General features: G+C 43.0%; 1 protein-coding gene across 1 annotated transcript in view; it reads right to left on the bottom strand.

Moving 5' to 3' along the window:
• IL1RAPL2 (interleukin 1 receptor accessory protein like 2) overlaps positions 1–25,851 on the bottom strand; it is a 2,001,777-nt gene that overhangs the window by 369,848 nt on the left and 1,606,078 nt on the right. Inside the window, exon 6 of the mRNA XM_069612724.1 lies at positions 4,711–4,856. Within this exon, the coding sequence (XP_069468825.1) occupies positions 4,711–4,856 (146 nt within the window). The remainder of the gene's footprint in view (positions 1–4,710; positions 4,857–25,851) is intronic.

Below are 25,851 nucleotides of genomic sequence, written 5' to 3'. Positions count from 1 at the left end.
CGATTAACAACCAGTTTTTACTATATAACACCTCAGCAACGCTCTGCTAAAAGTATAGGAATGGTAACAGTGGGGGAAAAAAAGTAGAGGACCACCGCTCCCCGCCGCTCCCCCTCACTTCGATCACTGACTGCATGTCCATATTCATGTTAATAAAATGGGTGACAAGATTGAGGCTTGGGAAACCCCACAAGGAAAATCCTACTAATATTGTGTATGGAAATATCAGGTGAGTATATCACACTTACATATGGTTTGTCTCTTCCCAATGATGTGCATTGAGAGATAAGGGTCTATTCAGAACATTAGTACCCCGACCCTCCACTCAGATCAGCAGCAAACCCGACAACATACCCGAAGAAAGCATTTGCTTGAATTCAAAAGTATTCCCTTTGTTCCGTGCCCTTACTTTCCCTCCTTCTGAAAATGCAGTTTGTTTACTTTTATAGTCTTTGATCAAATGTAGGGTGGCCACCCTGGATGTGTAGCATACCACTTGAAATAATACTCTCCCTCTACCTCTTCTAAGAACCCACCTAAATATAAAAAGGGATTTGGTGATTTCTATAACATTTCACAGAGATCCATTTTCAAGGGTATTAATAATCATTAGTACCTGGCGAGAGACAATCATAATGCAACAAGCATTATGATTGGCTCTCGCCGGGTAATTACCTGGCCGAGAATCCTTTGATTCTTGGCTGGGATTCCAGCCGCCTTGTCCTTGGCGGGGGCGTGGCAGCCCCTCAGCCATTGAGGAGGCTCGAAGCGGGGCCATACCTGCTCCGAGCCTCCCCACGACTGAAAGGCTGCCTTCGCCCCCCCCCAGGGACTCGGGTAAGCTTTTTCTTTTTCCTTTTTTCCCTCCCCCCTGCCCCAATAAACTTTTTGCTCCTGCGTCCCTGCTGGGCAACAATAGCAGCCTCCAGCAGTGTGGAGGCTCGGAGCGGGCCATCCCTGCTCCGCGCTTCCACACGACTGGAGGCTTCCATCGTCCCCAGAGGGGACGCAGGTACGTTTTTTTTTCTTCCCCTCCCAACCCCACTTACCTTCTGCTTCTTTTTTTTTCTTTTTTTTTATCGGGAGTGGACACGCTGGGAACACTCTGTTTTCCCTTTCCCGGTGGCCATTTTTTTCATTTTTGTTTTCTTTTTTTTTCTGTTTCGAAATGCGGCGAAACAGAAAAAAAAATTCCATTAACACCCCGGTCTAATGGGCCAGGGTGCTAATGGCAATAAGACCCTTGGCGGCGGGCCAATACCGCCCCAGGTAATGCCCCCGGGACTTCGTTAAGGCCCTTCCTACGCTCGGTCCTATAACTACGGCCGGGGGCATTACCTGGGGCGGTATTGGCCCGCCGTCTTGGGTCTTATTGCCACAGCGTCAACAGTATTATCTGCTCACGCTATTCAATGTATTAATGAATAGGCTGAGTCTGCCCGAGCAGAGTATCAAACCCAGGGCACACAACATTATCCTCTTCCCAAGGTATGTTGCACATCAGCTATCTGCCCAACTTATGCACTTCGAACTTCATCACACTAATGGTTGGTGTTCCCTAAATTAAAGGTCAATCAAGTGTTGGCTAGGTGACTAAATAGCAATATTGACCTAGACAGCACTTTATTGACCAGGACACCAGAATCACAAGGTTCCAACCATACCAAACCACTTCCTGATCATGGCCAAATGTTCATGCTTCATCCCTCATGTTCCTTGTTGCCCTTCAAACCCATCAAAAGGGTACTATCTGGATTGCATTAAAGATGCAACACTATTAACAAGGTACCCTTCTTTTGATGACTTTGGCTCTTGAGGACATTGAATTATAAAGATATATGACCTTGTGTGATAATGTTATACATTTGTATATTGCATGAAAGTTTTGGATAGGTGTATTCTTGATTTTAGATATTTGTGACAGGGGTTGTGCTGAATGGATGCCAATACTAGATTCTGTCATTGGAGAACGATGCTGTGCCCAGTGCTGTGCCCAGTGATGTAGCTAAACCTTGAGTGTCATCCAGCCGACAGCTAGACACTACTCTCGCCTACTGCATTACATTCTTGTGATGCTGTTGTTTGCCTCCAATGAGTATCAGACTACATTTACTTGTTTGTTCACAATTGTTTGGTACTCTCTAGTCTCCATTCGGAATCCTGCTGGCACCTTTGCACGTATGATGGTGACATTTGATCTGTCATACCAAAAAAGTAGATATTACATACCACGATGCTCACTTTCCAGACAATGGGCCTCATTACACGGAAGGCGGTAATGGTTAACGGCCACCGTTAATGGTAACGGTGACCGTTAACCATTACCGCCTTACTACGAGGTCCCTTAGCGGGTTGGTGCTTTAACGCCTGCTTTTTGCAGGCGTTAAAAACCAACCCGCTAAGGGACCTCAGAGCTAATTACGGCACCGCAAAATTGCGGTGCCGTAATTAGCGCCTTCCCCATTCCCATAGAGCCCTATCTGGCAGAAATGGGAATGGGGAAGGGCAATGGCGGAAGGGGGATTTACCGCCCCTCCAACCTTGGAATGGGGCGGTAAATCCCCTTTCCGCCAAGGCGGTGCCGGTATTTTACCGGCATGAGCCATGGCGCTAATAGCGCCATGGCTCACCGCCTTCCGTGTAATGAGGCCCAATGATTCTTAGGACCACAAACCTTAGTCATTAGGTCCAACATATTTTAGTTAACTGTAAGGTATTGTGTGTTTGCATCCTGTGTCTGGAAAATAAAGACATGGTGACACCCTTGGAATATGGATAAATCATTCTTAGTGTACAATGTGCAGGCTATACAAGCCATTATAGTCTGAACATTGTTCGGAATGCCACACTCAGAGCCTGCCTACAGAGCCGAGTATCTGTGCAGCTTTGTGCAGCCAATTTCCTGCACCTTCCCAGGAAAATTTGTATACTAAAAAAAGACCTGTGCACGCATAAATACAGCCTAATCTTCATGATTGCCCAGGCAGGTTTAGATATTATCATCAGGCCCCTGCATACCCATCTTAATGTAAATGCCAACATCTGAGTGGGTATACCAACAGGAACTAGAGGATACTAACCTGCCTGTTACAAAGGCATCGCCCATTTGTGATAACTTGTCGTTTTTTTTCACATGAAGGATTAAGGGGGTGAATGATTGAATTAGGCCCCACCCCCTTGGCCATACCAGTTATTATGGGCCTGTAAATCTTGTTACATTCCCACGCAGCACTCAGGACGTTATCCTGAGCCGCAGGGCCCAAAGCACCTGGTGAATTCATACACCTCCTCTCAGCCAATCATAATGTTTGGCATGCAGTCTGTCACCCCTGGTATAAACCCAAATCCAAACATTCTGAGCATGCAAAGTTCAAATCCCCAAATTAAAAGAGCAATGACTAAATAAACTTTAATTTTACTAGTTCCATTACAAGTAACTTGTGTAGGCTCATTATTTTCATCCAATAACATAAATAAAATATTGTTGTTTGGGAAAATGACATTTTCCAAATGTTTAGCCCTGGACTGTCCATCACCCAATGATTTGGGACCACCGATATTTTGTGATAACGACTCCACCTTCTTTGGTCTATAAGTCTTAATTGTAAACATGTGATTCAAGACTCTCTTTCTAAATGATGCTTCTGATGATGCTCATAATGCCAGTGTTGCCAGTGTAATGCCAATGTAGCCAGTGTAATACCAGTGTTTGAACTTATGTTCAAAGCGCTCCTCTACATGCAAGTTTCATCAATACCCAGATGTACTTGGAAAAACTTTGCACATTTAAAAAAAAAAATACGTTTGGGAAAAGCGTAAATGCCTTCTACAATTAATGACTGCGGAAAATATTTACAATGGATTTAAATGGAATTTGTCTGCTTTGAGAAGGCTTTACAAAAGGTGGATTCGATAGCAATCCATTGGTTTTACTTCAGCATGAAAATGTCATGCTGATTTACAAACCATGCCTTCATGCAGGAGAATGGAAAATGCTTGGCACTTGAATTCTACTCTGTGCCCTCTCTCTTCCTGCAACAAGTTTGTAAACCTGTTGGTGTACAATGCAAGCTAGAAAATACCCCCCCCCACAGTAATACAGTTAAGTGTATTCTGGGTCCGTGAGATGCATATCTATCATTTGCTGGTCTATTCATCGGTTTCATGGATGCAAAGGTGAATCTGCCATAAGGAGAAGTCCAGGAGGAAGGACCCACTTGCTATGGTGGGTGACTGGCTGGGCGGTAATAGAGCAGACCATAAGAGGGACTCTATATGGGGGGGTCACTCTAAACAAAGAACAGGAATTCTCTTTAATAATGATATCATTGCTTGGAAGATCATGATTGTATCATCTGTGAGGCAGGGGGTGTATCTGAGAATATATGTTAGCTAGAGGCCATCACAAATTGGGGTACTGTTCCTTTGTTTTGGAGAGGATTTGATAAATGTGGAGCAAATACTCTGAACCTTGGATGAGAAAAAATAATGGCAAAACTATGATGTTTTTTCATATATTTAGAGGACATGAGGGGTCGAGAGCTCAGATCAATGGGTCACAGGAGAATGCTGTTGGCTCGCATGAAAATATCTTTGTTTGGATTGAGCAAGGTCAAACCACATGGCACAAGGGCTCTATGCAAAACCACTTTGCATTACATCACAATAAAAAACTGCATTGTCTGAAGTATGCGTTGAAATAAACAGCACCTTTTTTCCGTAGGATGACACTGGCATGTTTGCGCCCGTTTCTGTTTTCGACGTGGCAGGTATAATTTCCCAGGTCTCCCTCTAATATGGCATCAAAAGTTAATGTTAGTTCGACTTCTTTCTCTCCGAGATCCTCTCTCAGCAATCTGAAAAAAAGACACTCAGTTACTCTCAACCAATCAGTGTAGAACCTCCTGTTTTTCTCAAAAGGCGAACAACAAGGCAACATTCAGAAAAAGCTCCACCACAACATTTCCAAAGATGTTGCATTATAAATGATCTGTGCATTATCTATTCTTCAAAAAACATCTAGAAACTGTTAGCGGTAAGGAATGTGAGGCCGACAACTTTGTAAAGAGTTTTAAACTTCTGCCATTTTATTAAATAAAACAGGCTAAGAAAATGCGTCACTATCCCTACCCTAACGTCGATTTCACTGGCTATAGTAAACTAAAAGGAAAACACTCTAACCAAGGCATATCTAACCCTCACACTAGCACAAGAATCAAAACAAATAGGCATACTATGGCAACTCAACTCCACACATGTATACAACATATAATCTGGTTCACAGTATAAGCAATGTCTCCTCTCATGGACTGGGAGAATTCCCCTTCCCAGATCCAAACAAGTTTTGCTTCACAGTTCAAAGGAAAACCAAGGAAATCCAACTTCAACACAAAGTCCAGTTGTTTCAATGAAGTAACTTGTCTAAGTCATAAGCTCTCACACCTCCTGGAATGAGAACTCTTTCACATCTTTGGCAGCAACAATTGATTTGGTCACACTGGTCTACTTCAAGAATGACTGCAGGAAGAATTGTAACTTTTCCTCAATCAGCTTTCACAATTCTTCTGACACATGTCACAACTTAATGTGCTGCTTTTCAAAAGTACTACTCTTCAGCACGTGTTCTTTCTACTACCTGGCGTTACCTTTGACCAGGTTTCATTGGGGCAATCACCTATTACCCTCTGGGCCTACTCGCCTGCCCGTCTACCAAAACAGATCTGTGCTTCACTAGTAACTTTCACAGTAGAATAACAACAACTTCAAGGACATTCTTTATCCTAAGCAGGGTTAAAGCTTTCAGGGAATACAACATTCACATTGATCCTTATAAGGACCTCTCCACAAATTATGCACATCTCCCTCTGGATAACCACCTCCAGAAGGACAGCCTGTTTGCCACCTTTCTATCCCTTTTGCATCAATACCGAATACAGATTTCAAAATCAAGTCTTTTCCTGCTTCTATTTTTGGCTATAGCATTGTGAATCTACATCTATCACAATGATAGGTATCTCCGAGCCTGAATGGCAACTTTTACAACCTCGGTGCATCTCACTATTACTCTCTTGTTTTTATCAATCTTTATTGGATTGATGTAAGTTTCTCAAGGTCTCTCAGCTCGGGTATTGGTGGCATGCCTGGGTTTCTAATACAACCCCTCCACCAGCTTGTTGGCGTTTGCCTAAACTCACACTTTAATTCCTAGACCTCATTTGTTTTACTATGAGCTGCTTTTGCAAGTCTGCAACAGTCTACAGCAGCTCGGTTTTCGTAAGAATTATTAGCTTGCCTTTGGAAAGGTGTAACGGTTTGGTATTCGCAAGATTTGTTAGCATTCCTTTGTAAGCTTGTAACAGTCTGATATTTGTGATCCTTATTAGCTTGTTTTTGTACGGTAACAACACTTTGGCATTTGTAACATTGCTTGTACTGCCTTTCACTCGCTCTTGAGCAATCCTGCCTGTGCCGAACATGCGGCCTGCACCAGAGGTTAAATACTGTGTCTCATCCCATAGGTATCCCTCACTCTCCTGACCTTTTTCTCCTCCCAGGTGATCCTCCGCAGTACACCACCCCCAAGATCAGGATCAGGAAGTGTCACCCTTTCCCTAGCCACCTGGGAGGGTACTTTAGGTAGGGTTTCAGTGAGGGATCCATGTGATTCATCACAACACTCACTGCTTGATCTACACAATCCAACTTCTCCTCTGAGGCTCCCCGATCCACCGCTACCACTACCCCTTCCAGAACCCTTTGCTACCACTACACACTGCCTAAAACCCAATGGGTGCGTCCCATATACGCACTGCTCCATTGACTCCCATTGACTATTTACATACCTTGCATACATGCATGTTTGCATTCAAACTTATATATATATATATATTAGATGGAGCAATGTAGGAGTAGTAGTCATTCATATAGCACCTTTTTCCATTTGTATGGTCTCATCATGCTTGTGGTAGGAACACCCTCAGGGACTGCAGTCCAGATTATGGGAACATTCTCAGAAAAGGCTTAGAATATGTGTGTGTGTTTGTACAAGATAAGGAATTAGGTGGGTTGGCCAGGCTCCTGTAAGCAACCAAAGATATCAGGCATGTTGACGGGTGCTGAGGAAGGTCAGGAGACTGCATGAGTGCAAGAGACTCTTCATGTGTCTAGCTGGACTGAGTTTTGTCATAGGTCATTGCTGTATTCTGATTGAAGAGGTGTTGAGACTTAGTCTGGTGTAAGGAGGCAAAAGCGTTATGTGCACAGCTAGACAGAATTTGTCATAGGTTGCCGCTGCATTCTCATGCGTGCGGGTTGATAGCCATGCCTGCCGCAAATGTCCACTGAAGTGCTGTGTGCAGGTGGATAGCCATGCCTGTGGCAAATGTCCACTGAAGTGGAGCATTTATACATACCTTAAGGCTCGGATGGAGCTTTGTTATTTACGCCACTGATTGATCACATTCTTCATGTGAGAGAGTCTTCAAGGCACTCTAGCCAGGTTGCTATAATAGTGTCATGGGCAAGCTATCATAATGCATCTTCTAATTGTGATAGACTGGTTGCCCTAAACCAATTTAATTGCAACACCTTTCCTTCCTCCAAAATACATCTAATTGCAACACATATTCTGCCTCCAAAATACCTCTGAATCCAACAGCTTTCATGCGCCCAAAATGCATATAAGTGCAATGCATTTCATGCCCCCAAAATACATCTAAGTGCAGGACATTTCCTGCCCCCAAAACACATCTAGTGCAACACATTCTGCCCACCAAATACATCCAAGTCCAGCACCTTTCCTACCCCCAAAATGCATCTAAGTGCAACACATTTCCTGCCCCGACATACATCTAAGTGCAACACATTTCCTGCCCCCAAAATACATGTAAGTGGAACACATTTCCTTCCCCCAAAATGCATCTAAGTGCAACACATTTCCTGCCCCCAAAATAAATCTAAGTCCAACACATGTGCTGCCCCCCCCAAATGCATCTAAGTGCAACACCTTTCCTGCCACCAAAATACATCTAAGTGCAGGACATTTCCTGCCCCCAAAATACATCTAAGTGCAACACATTTCCTGCCCCCAAAATACATCTAGGTCCAACACCTTTCCTGCCCCCAAAATAGATGTAAGTGAAAGACATTTCCTGCCCGAAAATACATCTAAGTGTAATACATTTCCTGCCCCCAAAATGCACCTAACGGCAATATACTGCTCGCCCCAAAATGCTTCAAGTGTGACACAACCTCTGTCTTCTAAAATAAATCAGGCTAAGGAGTGCAGCAGGTAATCTACACAATGTTCTAATATGTTGGTGGTAATGACAAAGTGGCAGGGTATTAATTGAGCACAGTAATGGCTGTGCTCACAGCCCATACCACCTTACCTTAGTTGTTGCTGTAGGGTGAAATGTCAGGTGTCCATGGGCGATGGAATAGGGGACCTGAGGCACAGCAATCACCATCTAACCAGCGGGATTGATGCTTCACCCTGCTCTGCTAAGGGACCAGCCCCAGCAATATTCTGTGCAACATCAAACAAATGGAATGTACACAGCAACCCTCTGGTCACAGGGGGACATATAGGAAGATACATGCAGCACCTAATCGCACAAATCTTGAGGCCACTCTGCAAGCTAGGTGCTTTTTTGTGCAACATTTTCATTAGCAGAACATATTTTTGGAATTAAAAGAATGTCAAATCACATCCTCATCCATCAAGTTTTATAACTATTTTAAAAATATTTCAAATCCAGAAGAAACTTTGATAACACATTACCCCATGGTTGATTTTCTTTCAGAATAAGGAGAGGAAAGTGCAGAGGGAAGTCCTATTTATATGCATGCCTTGGCAGACAAAAATAACAGAGCACTCGCAAATGATAACATTCTCGTCTGTCATGTATTATTAGACTTTTCCCTCTTCCGCTTCAATTGCTGGCTGCCATGTTGATTTCTTTATTACAAGCACCTTTGACAGATCTACCCATTTAGGCATTGCTTCTTGTACTAGAGATAATTTGTGCCCTCAATGGGAAAGCTGAGCACAGCACATATGGCCACAGTGCACGCACATCTGACCTGGTGCCTCATGCACTCATGATTTTATTTATTTATTTATATTTCGTTTGTGGAAGCGCGCAAAGCCCTTAGGCATCTAGACGCTGGTTACAGTCATGATACATTTGACGGGTGCATACAGCATTAGGTTAGTTAAACAAGTATGTCTTCAGCTTTTTTCTGAACAAAGGGTGGGATGGTTCAGATCGAAGGGAAAGTGGTAGATTGTACGAGAGGTTGGCTGCCACCACCGGGAAGCTGGATCCCCCAGTTCTTTTGTGTCTGAACCTTGGGTTTGATGTGACAGTGGCTGGTGGTGGATCTCAACGGTTTGGTGGGTGTGTGTATGTTGAGTCTCTGAGCATTGGTTGACAAGCAGCGATGGTGATTGAGAGGATTTTTAACTCAATTATTTCTCGGACAGGGAGCCAATGGACAGATCATCCAGCTTCAGAAATGTGGTCATACTTATTCAGCTCTAGTGCAGCACACTGAGGTGATCAACATGCTTCATGTGAGGGTCAACGCGCTGTATAAAGTGCCCACGCATAAGTGTCTGTGTGTCTTCATCACTTATGCAGAACGTTCAATGCCCACACAGTCACTTCAGAGAATTTAATGATGAGATGTGAGCTAGTGAGTACGGTGCAGAGATTGTGTTGTAATTGTTGCTTCCAAACTTGACCAAAATGTTGCAACTGTGGGGAAAAAAAAAACTTCACCTCCCTGAAGTTTTTTTGTAATTTAATGCAATGATGTTAACAATACCAACACAATATAATGCTGCTTAGACGTGTTTAAATTAATGGTGCCATTGCCTTAACAGACGCCCTGGTTTCTGCAATCCAGTCTCAACCACACCCGAGAATCTATGTTAATCTACATACAGGACCTAATGCTGCAGATACTTACACTGCAACATGATTTCTCTTTAAATTACCCCATTATCATTGGAGCCAAGCCTATCCTATAAGAACCTCAGAAAAGAAATGAGGGAAGTGTGAATAAGAAAGATTTAAGTGTGTTCAATTCTAGGTCCTTGGATAATCAAGACACCCATTACTGGAATGCCCTGCTTGTCATGCACGTGAGATGCCACAAATGAACTCCATTGGAAAATGTATCCCACCTTGTATGCGGCATGTGCAAAACAGTTCCTGATCCCGCACTTTCACCTTTTCAACCTCAATCCTTGATAAAGCCTGTGCATGGTATTCGCCAATTGCAGCAAGTGGATCTGGCACTAATGGGGTCTAGCTCTCTCTGTCCTTGATCTTCTTCGTCCCAGCCTATTACTTTTTTGTTCATTAAAGATGCAAAAAGCAGACCCTGAAAATTAATTGATGGAGAGCATGTCACAATCAGTCATGTAAGATCCTTTCCCTCCCCTTCCTCCATACCCCCTCTGCCAGCTTATATGGTGACTGGGTAAATAAGTGCCTGAAAGACGAATTAGCAGAAATGATGTTGAAACTGGACACTCATGTAAGCCATTACCACTGACCCATGTTCTCCTCTGAGACACCGCTCCTTTGTAACAGTGGAAGGCATGCGCTCATTCCACACACCTTGCACTCACGTATAACACACATACTATTGTACAGCATTTCTGCCATAAGAATGAAGCTATGTTTAACGACAGAAATAAGTACTGTAGCTTCCCACATAATCCTGTCTCCTTAAACACGATCCACCCCTGTTTAGTTCATAGTTTACCTCTGCTGTGCCCATCCACATGCCATTCTGATATGGGTGACTGGCATGGTCTTGGCCACCCTCACAAAACTGGAATGGTTGAAATGCACACCCGCATAACAGCACCTCCCAACATTCCCAGATGTGGACTCTGGTCCCTCCAAAGGCGTTCAACCACCAGCACGTTGGGACCATAATTATGGTGAAAGGCGCTATGCAAATCACAACATGAATGAATATTTGAATGTAGTATGAATGTATCAAACATAAATGTTGAGCGCTTGAATGCGAAATTGAATCAGCTTGTATTGCTATTGTTTTTAGACTCACTCTAGGAAAGCAACAGCGTTTGAAGTGCTGCTCCACTGTTGGGATAGCAAGAAGCCTGATTTGCATACGGACTTTCCCCTTCTGCAATGGCCTGGCATGTTGGCATTTTGAAATACAGTGATCCAGAAAGTTACTAAGACATTTACGAATGCTTTTTGATTCATTTCAAAACCATTTGGCCATCAATCTTTAGTGCTGCCATTGCCCCCAAGCACGCCATTTTAGTCTGAGGTTTAGTTCTACGTCAAAAGATCTGCATTACTCATTGCTGACCATCATTGATTCCCCTATATAGCCCAATAATAGCCTGAAATCTTCTGAACAGTTTTCCATTGGAACTATGGTATAATAACGTGCATATGAATGCTTTTTCAGGTCTTGTGTTATGATAGGATATGGTATCTTGTGTTAGTATCAATTTGTACTGCACCAAATCACCACTGTAGAAGTGTCAAAGCACCAATTCCTCGTCTGAGGCATATCTGGTCCTCGTGGAGTTTGAGGTTTAAAAGGAATGCACGTGAACTAGAACTTTGTTGTGACTGACTATGTTTGGGTGTTTATGGGGGGATGGACTTCCTGCAGCGTAGACATTGAAAGTTGAATGTGTATTGCATTGCTAAGAACCCACGGTGAAAAGAAAAAGTTGTGGGAAGAAACATTTTATGCAAACGTATAGACAGCCAGCTATGCATGGTTGCAAATACTGGTGACAAGCTTTTCTACAGCCTGAGGGCCTGGACTGAAAAGGCGCAGCCATCTTCCTTTATTTTGTTGAAAAAATCAACAACTATTAAAAGCTCCACAACTGATTTAAGATTTAGCATACATCCTGTTTAAAGCACTCCCTTGTGCGTCCACTCCTGAAAAAACCTCTGACCCTACATGCCCTGTCAGCTATCGCCCTATTTCCATCAGCCCCTTCCTTGGGAAGCTTCTCGAGAAGCTGTCCTTGTCCCAACTTAACTCTCACACTGTATTTGTTGGTGGCCTCCATGACCATCAATCTGTATTCCGTGCATCCAGAGGCACGGACACTGCTCTTCTGAATACCTGTGAAGAATTGCTTGCCTCTCTTGACTTCAACTCCCCACCGGTCCTTATCCTTCTTGATCTCTCCTCTGCCTTTGACACAGTTAAGCATTTCATCCTCATACAAAGGCTCCATGATAGGCTTTGTATCTTCCCAAGTCATCCTGGGCCCTGTGAAATATTTGTAACCACTCAAATATGCCACACTGTGCCGCTTTGCCAATGGGGAAAGAAAACTGCCAAAAATGGACGCAATAACCCTGTGCGGGCCAAATCTGCAAAACTGCGCATGGTGCACAAACCAAAAAAGCGCTGCACACCCTGCCACACACACAGCCAAAGTTGGTGTAAAAACAGTAATCACTGCTGTCACCTGTCACATTAATCAATGCCACAGAAGTGGGCTAAAATCCGAAAATGCCCTTAAATACAGCTTCCTAATCAATGGCAATCTTCAAAGTGCTGTTTGGGCGCTGTTAGGAAAGATTTCATACTTGTATGTAATTTTCCCTCCATGTGGGAACCCCTAGACTTTTTGCTGTTGTTTTACACCCTGATCTAGACTTTGCCAGAGAAGCACAGCCTTCCGCCGCACTCCTCTGGGCTTTCGCTCAATTCTTATGGGGAAACTGACAAGCCCGTAAAACAGTCAGCACTGGGAGACTTCGTTTCCCTTAGTCCTTTCCTCATGTTGCAGCATTTGTGCAACATGAAACAAGAGTGCACCGTAACTTACATTACCACTCTCTTGGGTCTCCAGTCATTCCAAAGGCCCTAGAAACTCTCGCTGGACTTATAATGAACTGTGCAAGTGTGTCACGGACGGGACTGGTGGCAGCTATCATTTCTCTTGTGTTTTGAACCCTTTTTCGCCATGTTATCCACGCTTACCTCTTTGGCACAAATGAGTGGACTGGCTCCAAAATGGCCATGCCACGAGGTTCTTTGTCCTGTCCGCTGACCGTCTTGCCCCTTCACCTTCCCCCAGGTCAAGCTGACACGGGGCAGTCCTTATTTGGTCATGCACTTTCCCACGAAACACAACGCTTTCGCGGGCTTCTGCATGCCTTGTGTGTGCCTCCAGGATGTGGGCTGGGATGTCTGGTCCCAATACACATCCTGGGTGCCAGAGTGTCTAGAGTGTCCTAAATGCCTGGGACCACTGTGGTCCATGATAGGTCCACGTATGGTGTGATTGTTGAGCAGATCTCCCATTGGGTCCTCTCCGTTTTTGGCGTGAAGGGAACTTTGGATAAGAGGAGGCTGAAAACACCACTACCATGTCAATCTCCTGAGTTCACACCGAACAAGGGATAAGGAGCCAAGTACCCTGCAACAAGAAGCTGAGTCGAGGAACCGCTGGTGACCCGCTGAAGGTTTGGCAACCTGAGCCGCTGTCGTCCTGCGAGACCCCTCTGCATCTGATCGTCCTAGAAGGTCTGTGAAGGCGCTTCGACCCATTGGAATAGTGGGATCAACTATTCCCGGCACCTTCATCAAACCCTGCAAGTAAGCCTCTTTGGAAGTGTCCCTGGGCCAACCAGTGGGCTGACCATCTTACGCAGGGCGCTTTGCTCTGTCACCGCCGCCATTTCGGGGAAGCCCTCGAAACTTAGTCTACTGCTTGCTCTGCGTCCACGGCACTCTCACACCAAATTCGTACACTTGGCATTCCCAGGTCTGAAGTGAGACGAGTGCGCCCGGACCAGAGTAAACACGGTTGCCGTGTTGCCTTGCTGTGGTAACAACCTGTGAACGTCCATGCATTTGGGACACCCTCGACCCTGCATCCTGCTATGCAGAATCGACACAGTGTCAAGATGTCCTGATCATCGCAGTTGAAGCTGCCAGCAACGTGAACTGAACTGGAGAAGTCGGGGTCTGTTTGCGTCGGGGACCGGTGAGTAGTCCATACCCCAACCGGTGGCCCCTCGCGCAGGAGCCCGTTTCTTTTCTACCGCTGTTGCGAAATAGCGACTCTATCCCGCACTCTCACTCTGCCTCTGCCCACAAGTGGAGGCCTTGCTTGAGTAGTGGGGACTTGTTCTGCATCGCTTCATTCACCTTCCTGAACTGCCTGATATCCTCGAAGAGGCCCTCTTTTGTCCATTGGCACCAGCGTGTGCAGGTACTGTTGAGCATAAGGCTCCTCTCTTCATAGGGCTCGGACTTCCTCCTAGTTATGTGTATTTCAGATGTCGAACTGGGTCTAATGATTACTTGCACTGCCTGTTTTCCTCCCCATCTAGGTGGTCTACATATTACATGCTCCTAACTTCTAAGACCCCTCCGTCTTGTATATATATTGTATTGATTGTGATGTGTTGGTTTACTTTAGTATTATTGTGATTCTTTGCTATGGTCGATGTTACAAAGGCCTTGTAACAAATGTGTCTATATTTTTAATATAACACCTGTCTGGAGTAATTTGTAAGTGTCCTTGCTTTGTGTGCTCATTGAGGTCTTTCCGTCACCCTCTTGAGACTTAGTCTTGACAGCCGCCATCGCTACCCTGATTGGTCTGGCTTGTCCAGAGGTTACTCTGTTCCAAGAAACTAGGCTGGCCTTCTGAACCTCTGCCCCTCCAGGTCAGAGTTCAAAAATCTATTTTAACAGGCGCTAAATTCAGTCATTTTCCCCAGTGAATTGTTGAAAGGAAAGTGTGCTGAAATCATGGATTCTTCAGTGCAGTCAGAGGAATCCAGGCCTCCCTTCCTGATTCAAATGGCAAAAATCGCCTATGATTGTGAAGGGCTAATTCTTTTAAAGTGTCCAAATCCCTTATAAACTGTGCTCGTATGTTATATGTGAACTGAAAAGACTTTCAGATATAGGAACCCAGTCTGGAGCAAATCAACTATTTAATCCTGATCTGACAGCCCATCCTGGGAAGATTGACATTTCAGCTTAACACTCAGTAGCTACAGGAAGGCTTAAGTGATGCTAATGGTTCCCGCATAATGAATACAAAGAAAGCGTCAGACATTTGTCTCCTGGCTGACCCAAGGACATAGGAAGGCTTGGACACCCGGACTCCTAAAGAAGGGGCAGGATGTGGAGGAGGTTTCTCAGTGAAATTCAAAGGACTGGCCATTTTGCTCACTTGGGAAGTAAGAAGAAAAAAACCTGGACTGGATTTTGAATGGAAATGACTTGTTTTTGCCTCAGAACTTTATGACATTTAACATGACAGCCAAAATAAGTAGACAAGTGAAAAATACAAACTTATAAATATGAACTCATGCTAGACAGTTGAAGATTCGGTAGGAGTTCTTACTACATATGGAACCAAAGTTATGAAAAATGTCTCATTGTAGCAGAACGATCAATGTTGCAAACCTAAAATTGTATGTACATGATCCACTGATCAGTGCCCAGAGAAGTACCGAAGTAGAAAAGATTAATCCTAACTGTTATGGGTAAAATTGATAATTATCTGTAGAAGGATTAAGATAGCTCGCACAAGGACAGGGATTGAATGTGGTTGTAGGCAATCAAATATGAAATATATTTGCCCATTTTATTAGGGTACATAATGTTAGAAATGTACAAGTGTGCAAGAGTTATGTTTTGGTAAAAATCAAGGTGGGAGTTCCTAAATCCTGTCATAATGATGACAGCTCTGTTCAGACTGCCAACCAGGACAAAACACATGCCTGTAGCCACTCACAGCCATGGGGGTGTGTTCTGAAGTTCTGCCCACACCATAAACTGTGTAATGGATAAATATAGGAGTTTCACCACACATAAACACACTGCCTCCAGAACACACTGCTTCCATAACCCATCCAGATGTCAGTGCAGCACCTTATTCCAGAACTCTTCATCTGGTAGATGACTCCAGAATTATTTGAAGATCCAGATTTATTTGCAGACTCCAGACTTTAGCATTGCAGAACTCTTGCTAGCTTGACCCAATTGCAAACATACAAAACTTAAAAGAATAATTCTGATTCAGCTTGGCTTGCTACCATTAAGGCTTGCCCGCTGAAACTTGCATCCTGCTATCTACTGTGTCCAGTAACCAGAAGGGGCCCATCCTAACCCATCCTGAGGCGCAGTCCAAAATTGACCAGAACCGCACAACTGATCCAATCCCTTCAGAGGTGCCCTGCTGCCGCTAGACCTGATCAGACCTTATGACCAGAAAAGCGGATGTTTCAATTTAATTTAAAAGGAATGTAAGTATAATAGGAAGAACAGTGACCCATAGTATATCTGCATTGAATTGTCCCATTCTCAACCCATCCCATCTTTAAATTCAGAACCCTAGTGTTGTTAGAATCCTTCTTGCGCTGACTTTTCTTTCATCTGTGTTACAAAACCATAACGCCTCAGTGATTTTGATTAATTAAAGTAATTCCCATACAGAACGGAAACTAGAGTATCACACATGAAGAGTTATGAGCGGCCATGAATAACTGATTCCTGTGTGGCATTCTCTTTTCCATAGTCATTAATATAGTATAAGAAACCCATCTGTCATTTTTAAAATCGAATTCCCGTTTTCATTTTCGCCTCTCACTAAAACCTCTATAACTTCTTCAGTTTTAAAGATAGAAACGAAATTTCAACTCTCACTGGTAACTATGAGCTTTAGCTACCTAAAGCATTGTGGAACAGTGTATTTGACCTGTTTTTGTTCAATATCGCATAGTAATAGTTTGCCGCGAATTTGCAATTTTAGTCAAAGTTACATGTGTCTTTTGCCCATTTCAAAGTGCTTCTTCCATCCCATCCTTATCTGAAGTGTGTATTGTTGTTTATATTATAGCTCATGTGTGTTAGGACTTGTTTAGAGTTGCTTTCCTTAGAACTTTTCTCCATTTAAGCATTTTTGACCATTTTGCAGTATTTTACAAAGCAATTTGTATTTATCAGTTTAAAAATGTAATTTGCCCAAAACAGTTTTTCTCTTGTTTAAGGAGGGAAGATTGCCTATAAACTCTAGAACTTGTCTTTCATTCCTGAATAGCTGCTGGTTACTCACATTGGTCTGGGATTGCTCATTTGTAACAAAACTTTGCAGGGGGAATCTTAACCTAAACGCTATCTGTGTACAAAACAAAACTGTTCTTTTTCCTGTGTTTTCTATTTTTCATCATTATAAGTGAATTCAATTGCTTTGCTTAGTTTCTGAATTGTATTGTCACCCTTTGGGTGATTGCGGTCCCATATATATATAAATATATATATATATGAAAATGAAAGCGAACAAAGACCGCAAAGTCTTGTTACTTTGAAAGCTGCACTCCCATTCAAAAAACGAAATCCAGAGTATCCAGCAGCAGTTGCTCACCAGGAAATTCAATCAAAGGGATTCAACAGCAGACGGCTACGCAGCAACCATTTTTGCTTTTAAAAGTTCAAATTTTATTTTAGATAAATCTAACAGTAAAAAACGGCTTCCCAGTTAGAAGGAGGCTATCTAACGCATTTCGCCACACTCCTGTGGCTTGTTCACACTAGCTCCACCCTGTTGTGGGAGCTCTTTTAACCCATGACACATTAGTAAACATCAAAGAGGTGACTTACAGAGATGAAATTCTTTTGCATTCGGCCATCTTAGAAAGTGCAAAGTGCATATATATCAAAATTACATGTCAACATAACATTCGTTCCGACATCTATTGGATTTCATTAAAGGGAATATAATATATATTCTCAATGTGCATTTTGTTGTAATTTGACAATTATTTATAAGTTTTGAATCAATAAAGTCCATTCCAGTAATCAGCATAAAATCAATATCTTAGTGACGCTATATGTGATAATATACACATAGATAAGATCCGATTTGTCAAGTTCTGAATTCGACCTTCAATCGATACTATCATAGTGTAGGGTAATGACATAAAAGAATTTGTAATTCTGTATATGTAAAGACTATTTTACAATAAAGTGCTAATGCTTAATATCGACATCATAAAGTGCTAATGCATAGTGCAAAACGTCATAGCAGCAAAATGTGATGACCAAAAGATTGTATTTCAATCATCGATAAAGTGCAAGTGCTTCACTAAAACCACTGTCTCTACATATCACAGCATTACCCTTAATCTATTCATGCACGGAATTGGGCTTATCTGGCAACTGTCGGAACTCCATGTTAAAGAAGTAGGATTTTAAATGATGTAATACACAACATAGAGGCACATCTCTATTTTGATATTCAGTGATAAACCGTATATATCAGTGTCATATAAAGAAAAGAGGAGGAAAAGAGTTTAAAAATAAAATAAAATAAAAATCTACCCGCAGAAAACCATTATGGGGGGGAGGGCAGAAAGAAAGTGGAAAAATTGAAAGAAGAAGAGATCATCAATGTGAAGATTCAAGGAGGAGACTGTAAGTTTCCCTAGATGGTTTGGAAAAGAGGCAAACATGATATCTCCAAGAAATCTGAAGGCTTACTTTGGCCAAGTTAGTTAGGGAGCTGATGTACATGAATAACACCACGAATAACAATTTGAGAAACAAATTAACTCATTTTAAGTTCCCAAAAAGGTGTACAGCTCCTCATCTATATCATGGCCCAACGGGGTTTTGCTCTCAAAGTCTATAATATATCTGGTTTCCTCCTGTCATAGGAGTTTCTCCTTATCGCCTCCTCTCGGGCTGCTGGTAATTTTATGGACACCAAAAAACCTTAAAGTGCTGGGGTCACTATTATGAAACTCCAAAAAGTGTTTTGCCATGGGATATGCGAGGTCCTTATTGATGATTGCTCTGATATGTTGCAAGATGTGTATCTTCAATTTGCACTTGGTACTGCCCACATACCATTTCAGGCATGGGCACTTCAGGACATATACCACAAATTCAGATTCACAGGTGATTCTGCTTTCAATTTGTATTTGTGTCTGCAGAATAGGGTGAATGTAACTGTTGCAGTTAGATGCGTGTTTACATGCTTTGCATTTGCAACACTTGTAAAAACCTTTTTGTCCACCTGAGAGCCAGTTAGTGGCTATGGAAGCCTCTTCTGGGGCTTTGTAGTTTTGAACCACTAAGTCCTTTATGGCCAAGCTTTTACGAAAAGTAATATCTGGCCGTGCATTCAACATCTTGCCTAGATCTTTAGCCACCTTAAGAACCTTCCAATACTTGGTCACAATATTTCTTATGATGGATGAGTGGCTTCCAAATGTCAGTATTAACCTGGTGGTATCTGTATTACTACTGTCCTGAAGATTTGTTTGCAATGTCATCAATAAGGTTTGTCGATTCATATCTCTGACCTTCAGGTAAGATCTTTCAATCACCTGTTTAGGATACTTTTGTTTCAGGAAGTTCTGGCCCGTGGTTTTACTTGCTAGGTCATAGTCTCTTACATCACTGCAGTTTCTTCTAATACGGATGAACTCTCCATATGGTATGCTCCATAAAAGACTTTTCGGGTGTGCGCTATTTGCTCCAGTGGTTGGCTCCAGTGGTTTTACGATGTAGCTCACACCCAATTTTTTGATCAATGATCTTGACCTTCACATCCAAAAAGATGATTGTTTACTGTGTTGTTCAGTGAATTGAACATTCAATTCATTAACATTGAGGAATTTAACAAACTCTTTCCATGATTGAGCTGTACCGTTGCATACAATGAATAAGTTGTCTATGTAACGTAGCCACAAAATAATTTTGTCAGTGAAGGTCTCATTTCCTTCGGCCCATAACATAGTTTTTTCCCATTGCCCCATAAAAAGATTTGCATATGATGGGCAAATGTGGTGCCCATTGCAGTTCCCTGGATTTGGCGAAACAGTTCATCATTGAAGAGGAAAGCATTGTTCTCTAGGCAAAGTCTTACCATTTCTAGTATCATTGCAGAGTGGTCGAGGTAATTAAGAGAGCGTGTTTCCAAGATAGTTTTGCAAGCCTTGATGCCATCCTCATGTTGTATGGATGTGTATAATGATATCACATCCATGGTGGCAATCAGGTATGTTGGTTCCCATGGTAAATCATCGATTTTGCAAAGAAAGTCAGTAGTATCTCTTATATGAGAGGGCAATGTAGACACAAATGAACACAACGTCTCATCCACAAATTTAGACATATTTTCGAGTAGCGAGCCACACAATGTGACTATTGGTCTACCCGGGGGTTTGGAAGCATTTTTATGAATTTTGGGGAGGAAGTATATTGTGGGGATAGTAGAGTGTTGGGTGAATACAAATTTCACCATATCCTCATCCAAGATCCCTGCGGTCTCCCACTTCACTAGGAATTCCCAAGTTGTTTTTTCCATCTGTTCTATTGGGTTCTTCTCGAGTCTCTCATAGCATCTGGAGTCATTGAGTTGACTGTAAGGTTCTTTAATATAGTCTACCTTGTTCTTCAATGTTGCAGCCTTTATCCGCTGGTTTAATTATACATTAAATATTTGACAAGGCATTGGCCCTCATTACGACCCTGGCGGAGGTCCATGGTGCAATTTGCACCATGGTCCATGGCGCCGAGCTGCCAACTCCGCCATGGGGGTTGGCGGACTTACCGCCCCATTCCGACCTTGGTGGGGCGGTAAGTCCCCAATCCCCATTTACCCTTCCCCATTCCCATTTTTGCCCCATAGGGTATAATGGGAGTGGGGAAGGCGTTAATTACGCCACCGTAAATTACGGTGGCGTAATTAACAACAGGTCCCGTAGCGCCATGGATTTTCCCGCCCGGAAAAACCAGACGAAAAAACCACCATGGCGCTACGGGAACTCGTAGTAAGGCGGAAAGGTACGCCATGCATTACGCTGGCGTAAAACCCTTTCCGCCAGGGTCGTAATGAGGGCCATTGCGTTGTTTCCAGGACAAATTACTTTTGATGTATTTGTTATTTTTTCTCCTCTCTTGTTTGAGGTCATCAATCACTACATTAGCGAAGGCTTCAATGTGTACATTCTGAGCACTAAGAGGATTGAACTTGGATTTAGGTTTGAGTTTACTTTTTGAAGGCCAGTCAGTGCAGATTCCCAATTGTTCCATGACTGGTCTATCCAAGTTAGCGGAATTCTGCGCTAGTGCCTGTTCGCTTTCACATTGAAGAGTAGCCAATGCGGTAAGAGTGTCCATGTCGGAGATGATGACATCTGTTTGTCCTTCCAATGGCGGTTTCAATTTCTTTTTATGCGTGTTGGAAGCAAAAAACTTTTTTTAGCCGCAGCTTACGGACAAAGCTGTCTAAATCCTGTCTTGTTTGCACGTAGTCGAACCCCCGCCATGGGGCAAAAGTTGAGTCCCAGTTCAAATAATTTGATTTCTTCCATTGTCAAGGTATGATTGGATAAATTGATGATCTGTTGTTTAGGTAGACTTAGCTCAGCATCATTGTTTAATCTCCAGAGCGCATCTTGGAGGTAAGTTGCTGCTTGTGTTTTTTGCCCATCTGCCACCTCCTCGTGGCTTTTTGCCTCCTCTTCCTTTTCCTCTTGGGGTTGCCCCGCTGCCTCGTGTTTTTTTGTTGTTGGTGTTTAAACGGCCGTCTTGGCATAACAGCCTCATTTCTTCTAAAAAATGGAGGCGTATAGCGGGTTCTTCATCCTTGTTTTCAGTTTCATCTGACTCAGAATTAGATGCAACGGATTCGAGGTTGGCCTCATTTGTTAATTCTGTAGAGGCTGCCGTTATTTTCACCTTTTGCCTCATTTGGTCAAAACGATGTGCGAACGTGTATACTCTGCCCTGTTCGTAGTCTCCTTTGTCACGTAGGAACTTGCGTTGTTTTTAATTTTTATATCCTCTTCATATATTTTGAGTCCATTTTCTATGTTGGTTTTGAGTTTCTTCCCTTCCTCGCTTTCTCTTGTGTCTTTGAGTTTTTCTTCAAGTTCCTTTATTTGTGCCAGTATTTTAATCTGATCACTGGCCGCATATTTGACTAAAATGCGCAGGAAGGTCTTAGAACATTGATTGGAGGCATCCCCCATTCCCTAAGCATCAAGGGGTCCTGTTCTTCAAAGGAAGGGATTGTCAAAAATCTGAGTCCACGAGGAATTCGACCCATATCCAAATAATTCTGTAGGGAATATTCTTCCCACCATTTGCTTGTTTCCTTTTTCTTCAACTTTTCTAAATCTTTTAACAGTGCAATTTCAATATTATCCTTTACTTTCTCAGTTCTTGCCGCATCCTTCCCTTTGGCTGCGGGGAGAGTTTCATTAAACAGGCTGGCTGCCTGTTCTTTTCTTGTAGCCTCGATGCTAGCCTGGGAAGCCATGAGTATCCGTAGTCGTACAGCTGCCGTAATCCCAAAGCACTCACAGTGCAAAAAATTATTATTATTATGCTAGATTTCATCAAAAAGAAATGCACGTCTGTGCGTGTGATAGTCACTTTATTAGCACTTGAATCAGTGTCCGTGCTGTGAGGTGAAACAAAGAGAAAGGTGCACATCTCACACTCAGACTTAATTAAGTCAAGGCCACTCAGTGAGCCAGCGGAGACACTTACCCCCGCAATGGTCTCCGGCCGTGTCCTCCGACGTGTTCAGTTCTCACCGTATCGAGCAGCGGGTCTCCGCCGGTAACACACGAGTGTAACACACGAGTGTTGGGTGAGGTCCAAGGAAATCCTCCTGAGCACATTTCTTCGCCGCTTCCAGGGAGCCTTAATTGACACACCGGGGTGTCGTCGACATCAGAAAAGCTGCCGAGCGTGAGAAATTGGATTTTTCACTGGTGCAGCTTAACGCTGTGATGCCCTCAGCGTGAAATCCATGAAAATGAAAGCGAACAAAGACCGCAAAGTCTTGTTACTTTGAAGCTGCACTTCCATCCAAAAAACGAAATCCAGAGTATCCAGCAGCAGTTACTCACCAGGAAATTCAATCAAAGGGATTGAACAGCAGACGGCTATGCTATATATATATATATATATATATATATATATATATATATATATATATATATATATATATATATATATATATATATTCAGTAAAAAAAACTTTGTTAAAGGGACGTTATGGTTAAGTTGCGCTACTAAAAACCTATGAAATTCAGTAAAAAAAACTTTGTTAAAGGGACGTTATGGTTAAGTTGCGCTACTAAAAACCTACGACATAATGTGTGTTGTCTTCCGGGTTCTGTGTAAAGTCACGTAGGACTCGAGACGACTGGACGCGTTTGATTACGCACCCTGTAACGTCACGGAGAGAGGCAGGGAATATGAATGCTTTGATAATATCAGGCTTAGGGGCGGGAGATATGATTTAGTGTCGCAAAAGCAAGTCAGCCAGATCAATAGCGCCAGTCATAGGATTATCACATAATGTCGGCGCACACCAGCCGGATTTATCGTTTCTTTAGTGGACAAAAAGTCGGTTGACGCCCCTAGGAAATTGTACTATTAGCGGACAAAAGGAGTGGTCTTAAAACACTTTCACCCTGACAACGAACAATACAAACAACGTTCTCAGAACACCCCCATTTTGTGTAATTGCAACCATTTCGGGACACTGTGAGTGTTCTTAGAACACATTCAACTAGACAGATTACAATACGGACAGCATCCTGAGGACACCCCCAGTTTGTGTATTTACGAACAATTTAGTACACCGCGAGTGTTCATAGCTCATTTTTACCTTCCTTGCGAACAAAAATGAGACATACTCCGTCCTCTAAACACCCCACCATTTAGTTATTTACAAAATGTCAGAACAGCCGTGTTCTCCGCGGACAAATCGAACGCAACAAAAACGTCTAGCACATAAAAAAACAAAACATTGAACCTATCTCATACTCCCGCACCCTCCCCAAACACTCTTACACACCAACACACGGCACTAAATACAATTTTTTATCCACGTTTCACTGCGCTGTACGCGGTCGACTGCGAATACAAGTTGGCGGGCGCCACAGAAAATCTGACGCGCTCCACGCCCCTCACCGTCCAATCAGCGAACACGTCGCATGTCCGCGGACATGACGCAAGGCCATGGGCCAATCGGGGTGCTGTCCGCGGAGCGAACAGGGAAGTCCGTCCGCGAAGCGAACACAGATATCACTAATTTTTTTGCCTTACATTTTGGTCATTTTTAAAAAAACTACTGGACAGATTTACACCAAATTTACAAAAGCACGCTTTTGGGACCAGGCCGCCGCTCCTGCCGCAAATTTGGTGTAAATCCGTACAGCGGTTCGGGCTGTAGCCGTGCGCAAAGTTTTTTCCCATTCAGTCTATGGGAAAAAAAAAAGTTTTGGGAGCCCCCCTATAACTTTTCCCCCCCTGGACGAATCCTCACCAAACTATAAGCCGCCCAAAAAGTGCTCTTCCTATGGAAACAGCAACTTAACCATAACTACATGGCCACTACCGTGGCCATGTAATATATATATATATATATATATATATATATATATATATATATATATATATATATATATATATATATAAATATATATATATATATATATATATATGTATATATATGTATGTGTATATATTATATATATACATATATATATATATATATATATATATATATATATATAAACTTATGTGTGATTTGAATATTAAATACATAAATACATATTTGCCTTTACAAACAAGCCTGATTCCTGGTTCAGTGTGACCTAGGGGGTATTTTGAGACGGGTGTGATATGAGTGGTATATCATTCAGAATATTAAACTTATAGACAAAAATAAATAAGGGTTTCATCGCATGCTAGGCAAGACCTGGATGCGTGCCTGATTGAAATCCCTTACAGCCCATTCTCCTCTCCTACTTCCATCTCCCCCTATGGCATCCCCCAGGGTTCTGTTCTCTCCCCATGGCTCTTTAACATCTACCTTGCTCGCCTTGCATGCCTTATCGCCTCCTTCTCCAACTTCCAGTGTTATGCAGACAAAACACAGCACTTCTTCAGACTCCCTGATGACCCTTTTGCACCCTCCATCATCACTGACTGCCTTTCTGCCATCCAGTCCTGGTGCACCTCCAATGATCTCTGCCTCAACACCTGTATAACTAAGATCCTTCCCATTGCAACCCCTGCTCCCTCTTCCTTCCCTTCACTCTGGACTTCCTCCTTGGGTTCTTCACCTGCTGATTCAACTGAAGCCAGGAACCTCGAGTTATCTTTGATTCCTCTCTGCCCTTCCTCCCTCATACTCAGGATATTGCCAAGAAGTCCAAACACTAGCTTCCATCTCAAAGTAAAGTGTTTTGCTAAAAAGAGGGCAGGGGGTGGCTCACCTTCCTCTGCGTGCTCCCTCCTTTGGAATAGCCTCCCCTGCACCTTGAGCAGGACCTTGTCAAATTCCGGAAACTCCTTAAGACTTTCCTCTTTTCCTCCTCCATCCCTCCTTCTCTCCTCTGCTAGTCCCACAGTTGCTGAATCGGTGTCCTCTGCCCTTATGCATCTTCAGGGTCTTGGTCTCCCTCACCGATTACTCCCAGCTCCTGTCTATCCACAACACTTTGCATCTGCACACCCTTTGTTTTGGAGACTCACACTTACAATGCCCGCTGCTCTGGCCGTGTAGCACTCAACATTCCTAGCACTTCCTCCATGGCTCTCCCACGAGCTCGGACTCCCCAGTACTTACCTCCTCTTTCCTCTTCCTTTCTGCAATTGCACGTTCTGAATACTCACAAGGCATATTAGCTTTGTCCCTCTTCCTCTTCCCCTCAGCTCTTAATATTGTGTTGTAATGTACTCTCCCTCCCTCCCTGCCCTGTGGATGCTTTAAAACAGTATATTCTTATTGTATGAGCACCTAACAAGCAAACAATACAT

Source organism: Ambystoma mexicanum, chromosome 5p (assembly GCF_040938575.1).
Source record: "Ambystoma mexicanum isolate Mex_15411 chromosome 5p, UKY_AmexF1_1, whole genome shotgun sequence".
Lineage (NCBI taxonomy): Eukaryota > Metazoa > Chordata > Amphibia > Caudata > Ambystomatidae > Ambystoma > Ambystoma mexicanum.
Note: the sequence above shows the minus strand (reverse complement) of the source record. Positions and strands in the feature narration are given on the sequence as shown.